Source organism: Acinonyx jubatus, chromosome B2, assembly GCF_027475565.1.
Source record: "Acinonyx jubatus isolate Ajub_Pintada_27869175 chromosome B2, VMU_Ajub_asm_v1.0, whole genome shotgun sequence".
NCBI classification, from domain to species: domain Eukaryota; kingdom Metazoa; phylum Chordata; class Mammalia; order Carnivora; family Felidae; genus Acinonyx; species Acinonyx jubatus.
The window spans coordinates 116432717-116451688 of NC_069385.1; the positions used below are offsets into that span (position 1 = coordinate 116432717).

Consider the following 18972-nt stretch of genomic DNA (forward strand, 5'->3'; position numbering starts at 1 on the left):
GTCAGAAATTTTTGTCTAATTCAGCTCAGGATTGGGTGCGGTTGAAATAGGTTACTAGAAACCTCATTTCTAGTACCAAATTCCCCTGAAAATTTCAAATGATGAAACAAGAAATCAAGAAATAGTAAGAGTCTATTGCAGGTCTGCAGCAGGGTGAAACTGAGGCTGCATGGAGATGATATTGGCTGCTAGCAAGCATTCTGTTGAGGCAGGTTTCAGAGTTCGTGGGATTTCTCTCTCTGGAATATCTAGAGTTTATTGTTGATCCTGTTCTCCAGCTGCGTGAATTTCCTGTTCCCTCATCTCTAAGCTTAGACACCCCATTCTTACGGAGGTGACATGGGCATTTAGAGGTGGTGCAGCCTCCATTCTTCCTACTTCCTGTCTGGGACTGTAATGGGCAGGTGCGTTGTGAGCTCCTGTTGGCATCACCAATGAGGGAGGTTCTGGGAAGGGCCTGGGCTTGTCCCCTGGCATCATAGAGCACCACCATTCTCAGGCTGGCTGCACCAGAGCAGTCCTAACCTAGTAGAGCGAAATGAGGAAAATGTTCCATTTAGATTGGCCCTTTTCAAATAATGGAGAAGAGGGGCACCTAGGTGGCTCAGTCAGTAGAGTGTCCGACTTTGGCTCAGGTCATGATCTCAGGGTCCGTGAGTTCGAGCCCCACGTCGGGCTCTGTGCTGACAGCTCGGAGCCTGGAGCCTGCTTCAGATTCTGTGTCTCCTTCTCTCTCTAGCCCTCTCCTGTTTGTGCTCTGTCTCTCTCTGTCTTTCAAAAATGAATACATGTTAAAAAATATATATAAAATAAAGTAAAATAAAATAAAATAATGGAGAAGAGAAAATGAAAATTCACTTATGTGCTCTCCAGGTAATGTGAAGAGAAACAAAGGGTGAGAACGTTTCAGGAATGGAGTGAGCTGCTGACAACACATGGAATCTAGGACCAACAACAGAAGGGGGATTTGCGCTCCGTTAACCCAGGGCTTCTTCCTCATTGACTTCCTTTTTAGAGAGAGAGCCTAGATGGGTGACACAGCTGGGGCAACAGTGCAGCCGTGACCAGAAGCGCTGGAGGGCCTGGATAGACATCCTCAGGATGGGGAAGCCCCGCAAAAGGGTATGTTTAATAAACAGTGAAACTTGCCTAGATGAATTTCTCTGATTTGCAAGGATTAATTTGAATTTCTTAAAAATCCACATTTTGGAAGCCTCATTATCTTAGAGGCAGAAGTGTTCTGAAGGGACACCCGTGAGAAGGTCTGCTCGGTGGATGCAGACACTAAGCCGACAATAGAACCTTGCTTTATACTTCATAATTAAAATCTGGAATGATCGATTTCTTAGAAATTTTGAGTTGATTTTCCTGTGCTTCCACATAGAGGAGAAAGGGATCCCGACCCAAATAACGAAAGATTCTGTCCTGCCAATGGTTTCAGGGCTATATACTCAACGTTGTGGAAAAATACACAAAATTTACCATTAGTGCATTTAGTACATTCACAGTATTGTATAACTATCACCACTATCTAATTTCAGAGCATTTTCATCATCTCAGAAGGAAATCACACTCAAGAAGCTTGCTCTTTTGTTTGTTTGTTTAATATTTTATTTTTGGGGCGCCTGGGTGGCTCATTCGGTTAAGTGTCCAACTTTGGCTCAGGTCGCAGTTCGTGAGTTCGAGCCCTGCGTCGGGCTCTGTGCTGACAGCTCAGAGCCTGGAGCCTGCTTCGGATTCTGTGTCTCCCTCTCTCTCTGTCCCTCCCCCCACTTGCAATCTCTTTCTCTCAAAAATAAATAAACATTAAAAAAATTTAAAAAGATTTTATTTTTAAGTAATTTCTCCACCCAATATGGGGCTCAAACTCACAACCCCGAGATCAAGAGTTGCATGCTCCATGGACTGAGCCAGCCAGGCACCCGGAGTTCGCACTGTCTCTTCTCGCCTCCCCCTAGCCACTGGCATCCACTATTCTGCTTGTTTCAATGAATTTTTTGCCTCTAGATAAATGGAATCAGAATATGAGGTCTTTTGTGACTGGCTTCTTTCACTTAATAGAAGGTTTAAAATGTATCATGTCGTGGCAGGTATCAGCACTTCATTCCTTTTTATGACTAATATTCTGTGATATGGATATACTACAATTTATTTATCCACTCATCACTTGATGGACATTTGGTTGGTTTTCACCTTCTGGCTTTTGTGAATAGTGCTCCTGTGAATATTTGTGTTTGGTGTAAGTTTTTGTTGGAACACTTCTTTCTTTCTTTCTTTTTTCTTTCTTTTTTTTTTTTTTTTTTTGTTTATTTTTGAAGGAGAGGGAGAGACAGACACAGAGACAGAGACAGAGACACAGCATGAATGGGGAGAGGGGCAGAGAGAAAGGGAGACACAGAATTTGAAGCAGGCTCTAGGCTCTGAGCTGTCAGCGCAGAGCCCAACGTGGGGCTCAAACTCACAAACCGCGAGATCATCACCTGAGCCGAAGTCAGATGCTTAACCAACTGAGCCACCAGGCTCCCCTGGAACACTTATTTTCAATGCTTTAGAGTATATTATATCCAGAAGTGGAATTGGTGGGTCAGGCAGTAATTCTGTGTTTATTGAGAAACTACTAAAATGTTTTCTACAGTAGTTTCCGCATCATGTTTACCTTCCCACCAGCAGTGTGTGAGGGTTTAGTGTCTCCACATTTCCACTAACAGTGATTTTTTTCTTTTAATTACAGAAATCTTGGTGGGTGTGAAGTGAAATCTTACTGTGTTTTGGTTCACATTTCCCTGATAACTAGTGATGTTGAGCATCTTTTTCATGTGTTTCTTGGGCACTTGTAGATCTTCTCTGGGAAAGTGTTTATTTTAGTCCTTTGCCCATTTGTGAATTAGGTTGTTTGCTGTTGAGTGTAAGAGTTCTTACATATTTTGGATACTAGATCAAATCATATCTGATGTGTCAGATATGACTTGAAAATATCTTTTACCATTCTGTGGGTTGTCTTTTCACTTTCTTGATAATGTCCTTTGATGCACAAAAGTTTTAATTTTGATGAAGTGTAATTTATCAGGCTTTCTTTTTATGGATTGTGCTTTGGCCGTCAAATCTAGGAACTCTTTGCTTAGCCCTAGATCCCAAAGATTTTCTCCTGTGTTTTTTGCTAAAAGTTTTGTGTTTTACATTTAAGTCTATGACCCATTTAGAGTTAATTTTGTATAAGCTGTGAGACTTAGGTTGAGGAACTTTGTTTTTCTTGCCTATGGATGTCCAGTTGCTCCAGTATCATTTGTTGAAAAGGCTGTCTTTCCTCTGTGAACTGTTTTTGCACCTAATAAGTTGGGCATATTTGTCTGTGTCTTTTTCTGGGTTTCTATTCTATTCCACTGATCTATGTGTCTGTCTCTCTTCCATACAACACAGTATCGATTACTCTAGCTATATAAATAAGTCTTGAAATTGGGTAGACTGATTCTTCCCACTTTATTCTTCTTTTTCGAAGTTAAAAAAATTTTTTTAATGATTTTATTTGGGGGGGAGACATAGAATCTGAAGCAGACTCTAGGCTGTCCACACACCGCCTGATGCAAGGCTCGAACCCATGAACATAAGATCATAACCTGAGCCGAAGTCAGACGCTTAACCAACTGAGCCACCCAGGGGCCCCTCAAAGTTTTTTTTTTTTTTTTAAGATATTCTAGTTTCTTTGCATTTTTGTAGACTAATCTTGTCTGTATCTACAAAAAAAAACTTGCTGGAATTTTGATAGATATTATGTTTAAACCTGTGTATCAATTTTGGGAGGATTGATACCTTTACTAAGTTGAATGTTCCAGTCCATGAATATGGTATATCCCTCCAGTTATTCTTTCATCAGGACTGTGTAGTTGTCTTTTTTTTTTTAAGTTTCATTTTTTAGTAATATCTATACCCAACCTAGGCCTCGAATTCCCAACCCTGAGATCAAGAGTCACACGCTCTTCTGACTGAGCCATCCAGGTGCCCTAGGACTCTGTAGTTTTTATATAAGTCCTGAACATGTTAGATTTACACCTAAGAATTTTTTTTTGAGTGATTTAACCGGTGTTTTACTTTTAATTGTGTCCACATGTGCATTTCTAGAAATAGAATTAACTTTTGCACATTTATTTTGTATCCTATGATCTTGCTAAACTCACTTATTAATTTTCTTGTAGATTCCTTGGAATTTTCTACAAGGATAATCATGTATTCTGCAAATAGGGCCAGTTTTATTTCTTTTCTAATATAAATGCCTATTATTTCCTTTACTTGCCTTATTGCACTGGTTTGAACTCCTAGAATTTTAAGACTGGTAATAGTGAAATCCTTTCCTTGTTCCTAGTTTTAAGGGGAAAACATTCAGTTTTTCACTATTAAATATAATGTTGGTTGTAGGTTTTTGTAAATGTTCTTAATCAAGTTGAAGAAGTCCCTGTCTGTTTTAAGTACCACAAATTTAGTGCCTTGAGACAAGCCAAATTTATTATCTACAGTTCTGGATGTAAGAAGTCCACAGTGGGTCTTATGGGCTAAAATTAAGGTGTAGGCAGAGCTGCATGAGGCTCTAGGGACGAATTAGTTTCCTATGACTGCTGTAAAAAATTACCACAAACTGAGTGGCTTAACAAAACCAGAAATATACTCTCTCAGTTCTGAAAGTCAGAAATCAGTCAGTTTGGGCTGAAATCAAAGAGTGGTCAAGGCTGTACTCCTTCTGGAGACTCTAGGGAGAATCTGTTCCTTGCCTCTTCCAACATCTAGTGGCTGCTGGCATTCCTTGACTTGTGGCTGCATTACTCAAATCTCTGCCTCCCTGGTCACATGGAGGTTACATGGTCCTCTTCTGTGTATATCTAAGCTCCCTTTTCCTCTCTCTCTCTCTCTCTTTTTTTTAGTTTATTTTTTAATAGTTTAGTTTTTTAATTTTATTTTTTATTTTTTAAAATTTACATCCAAATTAGTTAGCATATAGTGCAACACTGATTTCAGGAGTAGATTCCTTAGTGCCCCTTACCCACTTAGCCCATGCCCCCTGCCACAACCCCTTCAGTAACCCTCAGTTTGTTCTCCATATTTATGAGTCTCTTCTGTTTTGTCCCCCTCCCTGTTTTTATATTATTTTTGTTTCCCTTCCCTTATGTTCATCTGTTTTGTCTCTTAAAGTCCTCATATGAGTGAAGTCATATGATTTTTGTCTTTCTCTGACTAATTTCACTTAGCACAATACCCTCCAGTTCCATCCACGTCATTGCAAATGGCAAGATTTCATTCTTTTTGATTGCTGAGTAATAATCCATTGTGTGTATATATGTATATATATACGTATACATATATACACACATCTTCTTTATCCATTCATCCATCAATGGACACTTGGGCTCTTTTCATACTTTGGCTATTATTGATAGTGCTGCTATAAACATGGGGGTGCATGTTTCCCTTCGAAACAGCACACCTGTATCCTGTGGATAAAAATACCTAGTAGTTCAATTGCTGGGTCGTAGGGTAGTTCTATTTTTAGTTTTTTGAGGAACCTCCATACTGTTTTCCAGAGTGGCTGCACCAGCTTGCATTCCCACCTCTTCCTCTCTTTTATAAGGATACTTGTGATTGGATTTAGGGCCCATAGTCCAGGGTAATCTCCCCCTCTCAAGATTCTTGGTTTAATCAGATGTGTGAATTATCTTTTGCCATGTAAGGTAACATTCACAGGTTATGTGGATTAAGATGTGGACATCTTTAGGGAACTATTGTTCACCCTCTATTTCCATTTTTTTCTGAGAGTTTTTAAACATGAATGGGATTTGAATTTTGTCAGTTTTTTTTTCCTGCATCAATAGATACTATGGGATTTCTTTCTTTCGATTGTTAATATATTGGATTACATTGACTGATCTTCAAATATTGACCAGCCTCCTGTCCTTGGAATTAATTTCAGTTGGTCATGGTGTATAATTCTTTTTCTACATATCTGAATTGTATTTGCTAATATTTTGTTACTGATTTTTTGTGCCTATATTCATGAGGGGTATTAGTTCATAGTGGTTTTTTTGTTTTTGTTTTTGTCTTCTTGTACTTTGGTTTTGGAATCAGAGTAATACTAGTTCATAGAATGAATTAGGAAGTGTTTCTCCTCTTCTGTTTTCTGGAACAAATTGTGTAGTATTGGTGTTAATTCCTCTTTAAACATTTGGTAGAATTCTCCAGTGAATTCATCTAGTCTTGGAGACTTTTTTAAATTATGGATTCAATATTTATAATGCTATTTGAATTATCTGTTTCACCCTGGGTGAGTTGTGAGTGTTTTTTGAGTAATAGGTCTATTTTGTCTAAGTTGCCAAAGTTATATGTGTAGGGTTGTGCATAGTATTCTTTTTTTATCCTTTTGATGTTGACAGGGTCTGTAGTGATAGCCATTGTTTCATTCCTGATATTGGTAATCTCGGTCTTCCTTTTTTGTCAGTTTGGCTACAGGTTTGTCAATTTTATTGGTTATTTCATAAAACAAGCTCTGTTTCATTGATACTTTCCCAATTTCTGCATTCATTTTCATTGATTTCTGTTTTTATCTTTATTCTTTCTTTCCTTCTCCTTGCTTTGGCTTTATTTTGCTCTTCTTTTTTGAGGCTCTTGAAGGTAGTTAGAATATTGATTTAAGACTTTTCCTCTTTTCCAGTACATGCATTTGGTGCTGTGAATTTTCCTCTTGGCACTACTTTACCTTGTCCTACAAATTTTGAAATGATGTATTTTAATTCTCATTCAGTTTAGTGTGTATTTTGATTTCCCTTGAGACTTTCTCTTTGACTCATGGGTTACTTAGAAGTGTATTTATTCCAAGTGTTTAGAGGATTTCCTGTTATCTTCATGTTACTGATTTTTACTTTGATTCTGTTGTGATTCAAGAACACACTGTATATGATTTTAATTCTTTCAAGTTTGTTGAGGTTTGTTTTATGGCCCAGGATTGGTTTATCTTGGTATATGTTCCATGCGCACTTGAAAAGAATATGTATTCTGTTGTTGTTGGCCAGATTGTTCTATAAATGTCAATGAGATCCTGTTGGTTGATGGTGGTGTTGAGTTCTAATCTATCCTTCATGATTTTCTCTCTATTCATTCTATAAGTTGATAGTCTCCAATTGAATTAAAGTCTCCAACTATATTTATTATATTAGGCTTCTTAGGCTGCCATACAAAACACCACAGACTGGGTGGTTTAAACAGCAAAAATTCATTTCTCACATATTTGGAGGCTGGAAAGTCCCAGATCAAGGACCAACAGGGTCAGTTTCTGGTGAGGACTCTCTTTCTGGCTTATAGATGTCTGCCTTCTTGCTATGTATACCTCACATGGCCTTTCCTCTGCACCTGTGTCTGGAGAGATCTCTCCTTCCCTCCCTCTGCTTATAAGGCTAGCAATCCAATTGATTTAGGACCTCAGCCTTATAAGCTCATTTAACTTTAATCACCTCCTAAAAGCCCTGTCTCCAAATACAGTCACACTGGGGTGTTAGGGCTTCAACATAGGAATTTGGGAGGGACACACTTCATAGCATTTGTGGATTTGTCTCTTTCCCTTTTCAATTCAGTCAGTTTTTGCTGCACATATTTTGCAATTCTGCTGTTTGGCATATACACATTGATTGATGTGTCTTTTTGGTGCACTGACCCTTTATTATTATATAATGCCCCCTCTTTCTTGTAATTGTCTTTGCTCTGAAGTCTACTTTATGAGATACTAATGTAGCCACTCCTGCTTTCCTTTGATTGATGTTTACACTGTATATATTTTTCTATCCTTTTGCGCTCAGTCTGTTTATATTATTTGGGGTGTATTTCCTTGACAGCGTATAGTTCATGTTTTTAATCTGCTCTGCCAATCTCTTTTAGTTGGTGTTTTTAGACCATTTAATTTAGTGTAATTATGATATGTTAGTGCTTAAGTGTGCCATATTTTGTTTTCTAGTTATTCTGTTTTCATCTTCTTTTTTCTGTCTCCCTTTGAGTTACTTGAAAAAAAATGTTACACTCCATTTTGATTTTATCCATAGTGTTTTTGAGTTTATCTCTTTGCATAACTTTTTTAGTGTCTTCCCTAGGAATTATATGTATGCATAGCTTGCCAGTCTACTGGTGATGTCATCTACCAGTTCGAACAAAGAATAGAAACCTTACCTCCATTTTCATCTATTTACCCTCCCCATTTAAATGATAATTGTTTTGGAGCACCTGGGTGGCTCAGTTGGTTGAGCAGATGACTCGATTTTGGCTTGTCATGATCTCAGGGTCGTGGGACTGAGCCCTGCATCAGGCTCTGCACTGGGCATGGAGCCTGCTTAAGATCCTCTCTCCCTCCCTCCCTCTCTCCCTCCCTCTCTCCCTCCCTCTCTCCCTCCCTCTCTCTCTCCCTCCCTCTCTCTCCCTGTCTCTCTCATTCTCTCTCTCTCTCCACCCCCCCTTCCCTCTGCCCCTTCCCCTTAAAAAAAAAAGATAATTGTTTCAAACATTCCCTTTACAAATATTTAGAAACACATTAGACTGTGTTATGATTTTTGCCTCAACTATCAAACACATTAGAAAGCTGAAGGGGAGAAGGAAAGTCTATGGAGTTTACCCATATTTTTGTTCAATGTTTGTTCATCCTTTCTGGTGTTCCAAGGCTCCTTCTTATATTATCTCCCCTCTGTTTAGACAACCTTTTTATCACTCTTTGAGGATAGGTCTGCAGCTGAGTCCCTTCTTTTCCTTCATCTGAGGATGTCTTGACTTCTCTTCATCCCTAGAGGGGATTTTTGCAGGCTATGGGACCTGGCTCTTTTTTTCTTACAGCACCTGAAAAGTATGTTACTTCCTTCTGGTCTCCACTGCTCTACTGAGAAATCCACCATCATTCACATTATGTGTCCCCTGTAGGCAAGGTTCATCTCTTGCTGCTGTCAGAAATTTTTGTCTTTCATTTTCAGAAATTTAATTATGATGTACCTTGGATATGATATGTGATGGATTTCTTTTGGTTCATCTGGTTTGGGGTACGCTCAGCTTCTTGAATCTGTGGGTTTATGTCTTTTGCCAAATTTGGGAAGTTTTCAGCCATTATTTCCTCGAATACTTTTCCAACCCTTTCCCCTCTCCTTCTGGGACTCTGCTGACACAAATGTTTGATCTTACGTTAGGGTTCCTAGGTCCCTGAGACTCTCTTCGTTTTCCTTCCAGTCTGGATTCTGCCTCTTTCCCATCTATCCTGCTGTTGAGTCCATCCATGGGGATTTTGATTTTGGTTATTTTATTTTTCGGGAGCAGCTTCGTTACTGCCAGGCATTGGTGAGTGTCCACTAGGTCTCCTTCGATACCACCCCAGTGGGAGTTGGGGGGCACCGTGTTTGCCTGGTGAGGGGGGAGGTCTAAGTCCCCTTGGCCTTTGCTGGCCGCTGCTGTTTTTCTGCAGTGGCAGAATGGAGCAAAGCCGTGTCTTACCAGTTTTCTGTCTTGCCAGGCTGCCTCTGTTCTGGTCCTTTGGCTACAGAGAGCAGACTTTGGTCTGGGCTTTGTCTGTGCCGGTGCTGTTTCTGCCAGGGGTTTTATTTGAGCTTAGCAAGAATAGGGAAGAGTAGGTCTACTTGATCTTCCTGGAAGCAGAAGTTCCAGTTTATTTTGGTAGCTGTTAAGTGTTGTCCTTTGTTATGTGTGATGCAAACATTATTTTCAGTTGCTTTTTTTTTTTTTTTAAATGGTGCATTTGGCTTTGCAGGAATGTTTGACTTTTATGTAGTTGAATATATTAATCTTTTAAAAAATGGATTCAGAGTTTTGTAGCATGCTTGGGAAGAGCTTTCTCAAACCAAGATTATGAAAATAAAAGTCTCCCCATTTTCTTCTAGTTTTGTTGTAATTTATTTTTTCTACATTTAAATATGTGAGCCATCTGCAATTTATTTTGGTGTGAGTGGGAATCGGAATTTCCCTGTGCTGTCGCCGCCACCCCCGTGGTTACCCAGTTGTCCCAGGCCCATAACTGGGTAATGAATATTTTGTGGTGTTGGGGAAATTCTTTTATTTGATAAAAATTTGTTTAAAACTGTGTTCCTGATAGCGGAATCCTGAAGGAAGCAGTCACAGAGTTGTAGCGGCAATGGCCACTTTAAACTCTGTGCTTCATGGGTGTCAGCTGGTGACAAGCAGTGCTGTGTGAGCCACACAGTTTGAGTTGCAGGACATCCGGAAAGGTGTGCTTGTCCCTGTGTGCTGGGAGGCAGGTGGGCCCTGGTACCCTGTAGTTGTAGGAAGCCAGAGGTGGCCAGGGCGGAGAGGGCATTTTGAGCTGCTCTGGAAAGGGCTCCAGCTTGCCAAGCTCTGCCTCCCCAGGAGCCTGCCCACTGCCTGAAGGGTTAGCCACCTTAGCCACAGGAGTAACGCGCCAGCTGCCTGGGTTCCTGACCGCAGAGAATCCAGGGTGGGGGTGGGGGTGGGGGGTGGCTGGTGAGGATGCCGGAAAGTGTCATGGGGGAGAAGGGAGTGCACGAAGAGGGTCTACCTCGTTCAGCAGCAGACAGCAATGCTGGACTCCTGACAGCTCCCTGCCCCCAGAGCACGTCCTAGAGGGAGTCGTGGGGATGGCCAGGCAGGATGGGGCAGGCAGATTCACTCCTGGTGCGTGTGTTCCATCCTTCCATTTGTGAAGCTGCCCCAACCGGCTCCTCCTCCTAGTCTTTCCCTCCTCATTTGGCCAGGCCGCAGCCCTGCCTGTGGCTCAGAATGGTAGGCTCAGGTGCCCGACAGGACTGTCTCCCCGCCCACCCGGCTACCGAGGCGTGATCGGCGCTGCAGCGCTGGGGTCATGCAGCCTAAGAGTCCCATACGTAAGGCTTCCAAGTGATGCCAAAAGGATTATGACAGTGGCACTATGTCCCGACACCCTGTTCCAGAGCAACAGTGATACTAATTATGGCCTTTCTCTCCTGGCTGTAAGGTTTTTTTCTGCCTAGGAAAGAGTGCCAGAGCCACAGGGCACAGGGGTGTGAGGATGAACCTCCTAGCTGGTAAGTGAGGCTCTCCACAACTGGACCTCAGTCTGCTTCCCAAAGTCAATGTGATCTGGCCTAAAAAGCTCTAATTGGAAGAAGCTGGGATTTGGTCCCTCCTCTGTTAGCTGGCTAGCTAGGAAAAGCATTTCCCTGTTCTGGGGTCTTGTTTGCTTCATAAATACGATTGGGTGTTGGATTAAATCAGCAATTGTCTATTTAATTTTTTATTTATTTCATGTTTGTTTATTCTTGAGAGAGCGTGCGCGAGTCGGGGAGGGACAGAGAGAGGGAGAGACAGAATCTGAAGCAGGCTCCAGGCCCTGAGCTGTCAGTACAGAGCCCCACTCTGGGCTCAAACTCACAAAGCGTGAGTTCATGACCTGAGCCGAAGTCGGATGCTTAACCGACTGATCACTCCGGCATCCCTGTGATTGTCTCTTTTAAAGCCTTTTGACAAATGGAGTATTTCACAGAAACTCTTTGCTAGGCGGCTTGGGTGCAAGCAGGCGTGGGACCAGGGGCTCTGAGGACGCCTGAAGCTACTGGACTAGATGGTCCTGAGGTCCTCTCCAGCTGGCCCTGGGAAGTACTGTCATCTTTCTGAGCCGCGGTTGCTTCAGAACGGCGTGAGGACTAACGAGATGGGTGCCTAGAAAGCTGCTAGCAGGGTCTGGAATATAGATGCTGTCAGCGAAGAGGTTATGAGTGCAGTGTGTGCCTTTCTAAACCCTCCCCTTTAAATACCAACCCAGGTGCTGGCCCCTCTTTCCCTGTCCCCATCCCCCTGCCCCCAGCTCCGAAAGGAAAGCAGTCCTCCTTTTGGACGCTCAAGGGACCATCCAGTGTGGCTCGGGCCGGTAGCTAGTTTTTGTCTAAAACTAAGTTCCTTGAGGGAGACACGTCTGGTCCAGGGCTCGGGATCCTCCCACACGGTCCTGTACAGACATTCAATAAACGCTTGTGGGTTGACAGGCCCAGACAAGGACGCAGGAGCTGTGGCCATAACCAGAATGCGGCCCCTGCTTCAGAGAAGCTGTTCTAAGGAGGGAAGGTGAGTCACCGAGGCCTGGCAGCTCAACAGGGCCAACTACGACGGGTGATCCTTGGCAGCCTCCCGCTGAGGCACGCTAGCCGGAGCGGAATCCCCGCACCCACACCCCACACCGGTGGGATGCTTGACTCCCCCCGCCCGCCAGAGCCAGCGGACGGCCTGTGCTGCCGTGCCAGAAAACAATCAAGAAGCTTTCCAGTTCAAAAACTCCCCAAAAGTAAGGCTGGTTTCATGTTGCTTCTCCTTTATTAATTCAGTCTGTTCTAAGTTGTACAGTTATGAAAATAACAAAACCAAAGCTGGAAGCCCAGGGATATTTACACTGTCTCTCATGTAGTGAGGTCAGTCTATGTTGTTGCACAGATCGGTTATGTTTGGTACCACAAGATGTTCGTAATTCGGACAAAATCAGATTAACAATTATATGTACAGTAAAATAAAAGGGGAATTCATTCAAGTATCAAAATACAGAGACAAAGATTAAATAACATTTTTATTACAATTCAGTCCCATTGCCACACCATTAGCAACAACACTTTTGTGAACTGCATCTGACAGTCATTCTGCAGGTCTGGGCATTTCGGAAACAGACCGAGGTCAGACTAGCTTTCTAATGTAACGACTGCAACTATGTTTGCTGCCTGCTCAGCCAGAAGCTTCTCAGGGACTCCCTCTAGAATCCGGTGCTAGAGACCAGAGAGGGATGTGGAGCATTTGCAAATGCAGAGCCTGTCAGGGGGTCCTACTGCTCAGAGCAGCCAGCCGGCGGCGAGAGGGAAAGAAGCAAGCAGAGAACCTGAGGCCGGTGCCAGGTACTGACTCCGTTTCCAGTCCTGCCTGAAAGGGCTCCTGCACAGCTCAGAAAACGCAGCGAGACTCAGAGAAGTGCAGAAGCAGGGGCTTTTCCGCTTGAAGCCTGTCCTTAAAGTTACACTATCCCTTTCTAGGGAAGGAAGAGTACCTGCCCCACAGGAAAAGTAAGAAGGAAAGAAAGATCCAGTCCCTACCCTTCTTGACTATTCAGAAAGAAACCGATCTCAGAACGAAACCCAGCGCCGGAGCAGACTAGCCAAGGCTTTCCAACATGACAACACCCTGAATAAATAAGGATATAGCAGCTTCAAGGGGAGGAAACACCTACAGAGGATTTAAAAACAAAAAGACAGCTTGAGCAGCTCATCGTAGTGTCTACACAGTTTTCTTTTGGGGCCTCCCGCACGGGAGGCGCACTGGGGGAGGCCAGGCCGTCCGCGGGTGGAGGCGAGGGTGCCGGCACTAGCACGGCCCTCGGGTTTCCTCCGTCAGAGGCTCGAGGCCGGCAGGGGCGGGCGGGACATCGCACGGCGGCCGCCGATGGGAAGCTCACGGGCCTCGGAAGAAGTGGGAAGTGAAGCCAAGCGTCCGGGTGTTGAGGTCCTTGTTTAGTACCAGAAAGTAGGGTGTTACCCGCCTCTGCTCCAGAGAGGAGGGGACTGGCGGGGCCTGCGGTGGCAGGCAGAGAGCAAGTCAGCAGGAGGACGGGGCCAGGCTTTCCGTTTCTGGCCAACCGCAGGGGTTGTGAGTGTGCCCAAGAGCACTCTCCCTGCACAGAACCACCAGAGAATTTCAACTCACCACCTTCACTGGGAAAGAAGTGCCACCGAACCTGGAATGTTGGTCCCGGGAGCGGCCTGCACCGCGCCAGCAGAGCGTGAGGTCTGCTGAATCACCGGCGGGAGAAAAGCCTCCTCTCCGCTCCCTACTCTGGAAGGTACTGGGCAAGCAGCTGACCTGGCCCTGCCTCAGCCTCACAGGAACCGCTCTGTCCCCCCCACCCCCCTCCCCATTCCCTTCGCCACTTGAGGAGCACACAGCGAGATTCCAAATTAAAAAGCAAAGCAAGCCAGCAGGAGGGCTTAAGTGGCAGTGCTGCACCAGGACCCCAGCCTGCCCTGAAGGCCACGCTGGGGGAGAATCAAGTTGACTGTCACCCAAGAAGGCTAAATATAGCCTTCTCCACACTTAGAGCCAGGGATGAATCCAGCAGCTGAAATACAACAGTCGAACCAATAATTCAGAGAATCAAAGTGAGTCCTAATCACACAGACCCGATTAGACAAATCACAAATTGGCAGGTAGCAGTCTTAGCTAACCTACCCATTAATGCCCAAAACAAAGCTGCTGCTTCTCTCCAACTGAACTCAGGCAGTCTGAGGTCGCCAGAGAGCGTGTGGGCCGGCGCTCTGACCACCGCCAGGTCAGAGGCTGGGGAGCGGCCCAGAGCTCCGGGCGCTGGCTCAGACTTCGTGGCACCAGGGGCTGCTTGCTCAGCTCCGTCTGGCCCCTGGGCCTTCACATTTGGAACCCCAGAAACGGACTGGAAGTCTTTCCTTTTGCCGGGTACCCCTAAGGCTGTGTTTTCACTGCTGAGGCTGTGTCCGGCTCTAGACGGGACAAGAAGTCGTGCAGTTCATAAGGAATGGCAACTAGCTTGGCTGGGTTTGAAAAGTGGACTCTAACAGACCTACTCAATTTTGCCCACTTGTGCCTGCTTTCAATTCACCCATGGGCCATTGCCTTCTCTTCACCCTACCGGACCACACCAAGGTCCCGTCCCGAGGACAGAAGCCTGGACAGACTGGCCTTTTAGCCAATCTCAGGTCCCCTGTCCTCTGATCTGATGGCCATTTCTCTAAAGATTGGCAGTTTAACCTAGAGGTTTGAGCCAAGTCTTAAAAATTCATTTTATAGAAAATTTTTTTCTATTAAAAAACATCCTCTGGACAAGTCACTTCTTGACTCTCTGGAGTTCCAGTCTCATCTGCTCGAGGCCTGGAGTGCAGCTCGCTCTGTGAGACCTGGTGGTGGCAGGTCCAGGCCAAGCAGCCCCGAGGAGCTGCTACAGGCAGAGGCTGGGCCTGGGTCCTCAAAGCGCAGGTGACACGGCGGTGGCGGCGGCGGGAGCCTGTGCTCCCCACGTCTGTGTTTCCGCGGCACAGTTGGCTCCTTCGGTGGCTCAGCTTGGCAGAAGCAAACACAACGGGGGGAGGAGAGGGTTAACCAAAGGGGCCTGCACAAGGTGGAGGAAACTGAAAGGAAACATGGAAGCAGAGCAGAAGGTCCCTCACAGCCTCCCCTGAGTGCCCTCGTGGCTGTTCCGAGCGCCCGTGGCCCACGGCCGCCTCCGGCTCAGCACGTCTGCTCTGGAAGGCACAAGCACAGGCAGGCCGGCACAGGCACCCACCCCGGTTTATCGGCTGGGGCTTCAGCTCTAAAATAATCGCTGTCGCCTCCTGGCTCCTCTACCGGACTATCCTACGTTTGCACTGCTTCCTCCCGGAACTGCTGCCTTCCCGTCTCCTGCCATCTGAGCTGATCTGCCCTCACCGGACAAGGCGGGGCTTCTTCAAAGCCTCGGCTCCAGGATCCCAGCCGCTGCTGCTGAACAGACCGCACAGCCTACCCCCTCGGAGGAGTCGAGAGGCTGCGGGTGGCCGAACAGGGAAGGACCAGGTGATGGCTGACTAGCTCTGACCCCCACACTGTGGAGAAGTGTCAGCCCCTGGATGACAATGGGAGTGGCTCGGTCCAGGCCCCTGTCCTTGAGCGGCTCTGTTCTGTGAGGGAAGAAGGTGCACCGTGTGTGCAGGGCACAGGCCTCCCTCTTGCCGGGTCCTACAGAAAGGCCTTCCTCCTCGGTGAGCTAGACTCCAGGGCGGGCCTTGTGACTCACTGGTGAAGACACGAGGGGCCGACCACATATATGCCGTCCCGTTCCTCGGAGCGGAAGACTCATCGGGACCCAGAGACCTGCCGAGGGAAGCCGGCCCGCGGGTGTTCAGATGCTCAGAGCTCCATGCTGTGGAGTCAGGCCTGTGCCCGAGGACCTTGGCCCTCACAGAACGCAGTCTGACAATAGTCAAGACACATCGCCGAGCTCAGGCTCTCACTGGAGGGAGACCAGCACCTTACGGCAGAGGAGAGAGGGACAGGGCCGCAGGCCAGCCGTGAGCGGAGTGCGAGGGGATTCTGGCACCAGGTGGTCACAGTGGTTGGTTGTGTCAGGAAAGGTGCAAAAGGACAGTTCGCTCCCGGCAGCGGCTCCCGGCTGTGGTTCAGCACGGAAGACAGGAGAGGAGGGCGGACGGAGCGCCCGGCCTAGTCAGAGGGTGCTGTCTGGACTCTGCTCGAAGACCGCCCGCCCCTCAGGATTCACAGTGCCTGCCCGCTGAGGCTTCCTGGGTGCCACAGGGCCCCCTGAGCCCTCCTGGTGCCCACCTCAAAGGCAACTCACCCCCTCCCCCACCAAGCTGTCCTCGCCCGAGGGGGGACTTCACAGTGTCCGGTGGTGTTGGGTACGAGCTGTGAGTGTGCAGGGTCTAGAGCTGCCGCCCGGGAGGAGAGCAGGGCCCACCGGGGGTGGGCAGCCGGAAGGAGAGCTGAGAAGAGCAGAGGTCGGATGGCAAGGCACAGTGAGACTAGTGGAGACAGGGGGTGGGCGGTTAGAAGATAGTGGTCTCATACTTGGTGCTGAGGCTCCGCTTAGAGTCTGGTTTAGGGTCCACAACCCAGGAGACACTGGCATGGGACTGGGCATCTGGGTCCGTGTCGGGCGGTTCCAGCTGCCAAGGAAGAAAGGCGAGGGGTCAGAGAGGGCGCGCTGTACCTGGCCGGGGGGCAACAGGGCCCAGCTGTCCTTCCTACCCGCCCGGGCCGCGCTGGCGTCGTGCCAGCATGAGGGACACGAGGGGCAGCCCCTGTTCTCCTCGAAGAGCAAGCTCCCTGGGGCTAGGGTGGCAGAAGCGGCACCCTCCCTGGAGCATCATGGGAGGGCCACCTCCAGGCCTCTTCAGGGACAACTTCTCCCATGGCTTTCTCAGAGCTGCTCAGGTAAAGGAGCCTTGCCTGACCTGAGCGTGAGGCTCGAAGCCCCAAATCTGTTGAGGGTGACAGGAAGGGGGGCGAGGGGCTGGGAAATTCCAAGCCTCAGGCCCCTCAGGTGGGACCAGAGAGCGCACCCTGGGCAAGACCACAATGGGCGCCCCATTGGAGCGCCCCTCTGGAGAGAGGACACACAGAGAAACAGAGAGCTAAAGCACAGACAGGGATGGCGGGGAGGGAGGGGGAGCTCAGGAAAGAATGTCACGCAGGCAGAGAGCGGGAGGCCACTAGTGTCTCAGAGAGCTCACGGTCACTTCGGGGAGACTGACACACAGACAGCAGGAGCTGTAAAGACCTTGACTCCAGGACTAACAGACGGCAGCGGTAGGTAAGAAGGACGATGGGTGGTGCAGGTGTGACAGTAACAACAGCGACTATCGGGGGGCAGCGGCACCTGGGGCGCAGAGCAAAGCAGACACAGACACAGGGTGACGTTACTGGGGGCTCGCTGCGGGCCACGCTCTCTGCAGCCCCACACCGGCCGGGCCCTGGTGGTGCCTGGCAAGGGAGGGGACAGAAGCCTGTGGGGGGGGGGGGGGGGGACAGCTGTCCACCTCCCGTGAGAGGAAATAACGGTGCTTCCCCAAGGGGCCGGCCGGCTGGCCGGCCGCAGCATGAGAAGACCCTCCTGGAGCCCCCTCCACCCAAGCCCTCGAATCCCGGGGAGGGGGGGTTCTTGGCGGCCGCGGCCCACGTACTGCTGACTTCCTCACGCCGACCCGAGGCTTAGGCACCGGTTTGGAAGACTTTGTTTCAACCGTCTCGGCAGCGGAGGCCCCCATCGGCCTGGACTTTTGGGCCTGCAGGGCCAGCTGGTAGGCCACTTCGAACGCCTGCCCCAGCGTCAGGATGATCTCGTAGGTCAGATTCTGGGAGGAGACAGAGCATGACTTTAGCACACGACACTGAAGAGCCACCTTATCCGTTTGCTCAAACCCCTGCCCCGGCCTCACAGCCCTGAGCAGGTTAGGGTTTGGCCAATTCAGAACATTGGGCTTGAAAACACAAATCTGTCCCAAAGTGACCGATAACGCTGGGGAACAATCTGAGCATCACACACGTCTTGTTTCCTCAAGCAGGACTTTGTAAACACTAGGGGACCAAGCCCGCACCCAGCTGGCCCGCCAGTCAGGCCCAGCCGCGCCGTCTCCACCCGGCATCTCAGCTTTCCCCAGAGACCCCGGGGCCTGCCACCTCACCACCTGGCTGTGCCGCCCCGCACCCTCCTTGCACCCTGTCCCTCCATCCGGGTGTCTCTCTTTCCAGCTCTCTGCCTTCTTTTCCCCTGGCAAATGGGCCGCCGGGGGCGGCCAACTTCAGGTCCTTCTCAAGGTAGGGTCCTGCTGTGACACCTATGTATGCCTTAACCCACTTAATATGAACAAAGCGGTGCCGGTGTTTTTATTAGGTTCCTATCTTTTCTAGTGTGTCACTGATAAAGTTTCTGAGTGTTGTGTCCCCAGTTCGATCCTCCCTGGTGTTTATTGTGTGACTTTATGTAGCATGTTGATTGTTAGAAGCACGTACGTTGTGTTACGGCAGAAATGACTGGATGTGGAAAATGTGAGCTACAGGGGAAGTGCCAGGAACTACGAGTATGGGGTAGATGAGCTCGCGTAACCTTCCAGACAACTCCGTGAAGCCGGTCACATTATAGCCCCTTTTGGGATGAGGAGCCGGGGAGAGGGAACTTCTAAGACGGCACAGCCAGCAAGCGGCAGAGCCCCGAGTCTCATGCCGGGCCGGGAGCAAGCACTGAGGTCCCGGGGCTGAGGATGCCTAGCCGTCTGTGTTCCAGAAGCCACAGAGACTTGCGAACCAGCTGCTCTCCCCAAGGATGGCAGGGATCTGGACAGAAGACGGGGGATGAGGAGAGGGCCGGGGGCCTTGTCTCCGGGCAGAGGGAGTCCCTGCTGCACCGCTGTCCCTGGGCACCAGAGCCCAGCCTGGGCATGAATCTGG

General features: G+C 47.9%; 1 protein-coding gene across 7 annotated transcripts in view; it reads right to left on the minus strand.

Annotated features, from left to right (window-relative positions):
* Window positions 1-13397: 13397 nt before the first annotated feature.
* Window positions 13398-18972, minus strand: part of ANKS1A (ankyrin repeat and sterile alpha motif domain containing 1A) — a 177568-nt gene continuing 171993 nt past the window's right edge. For 2 of the 7 annotated variants that reach the window (XM_027057944.2, XM_053222918.1), the window contains 4 exons: window positions 17709-17879; window positions 17306-17404; window positions 16594-16691; window positions 13398-15089 (listed from right to left, as the gene is read on the minus strand). In XM_027057944.2, the coding sequence (XP_026913745.1) occupies window positions 15086-15089; window positions 16594-16691; window positions 17306-17404; window positions 17709-17879 (372 nt within the window). In that variant the 3' untranslated portion in view covers window positions 13398-15085. Of the gene's footprint in view, window positions 15090-15861; window positions 16692-17305; window positions 17405-17708; window positions 17880-18972 lie in introns of those variants that run through there. The other 5 variants (XM_027057945.2, XM_027057943.2, XM_027057946.2 and 2 more) reach the window with 3 other exon arrangements.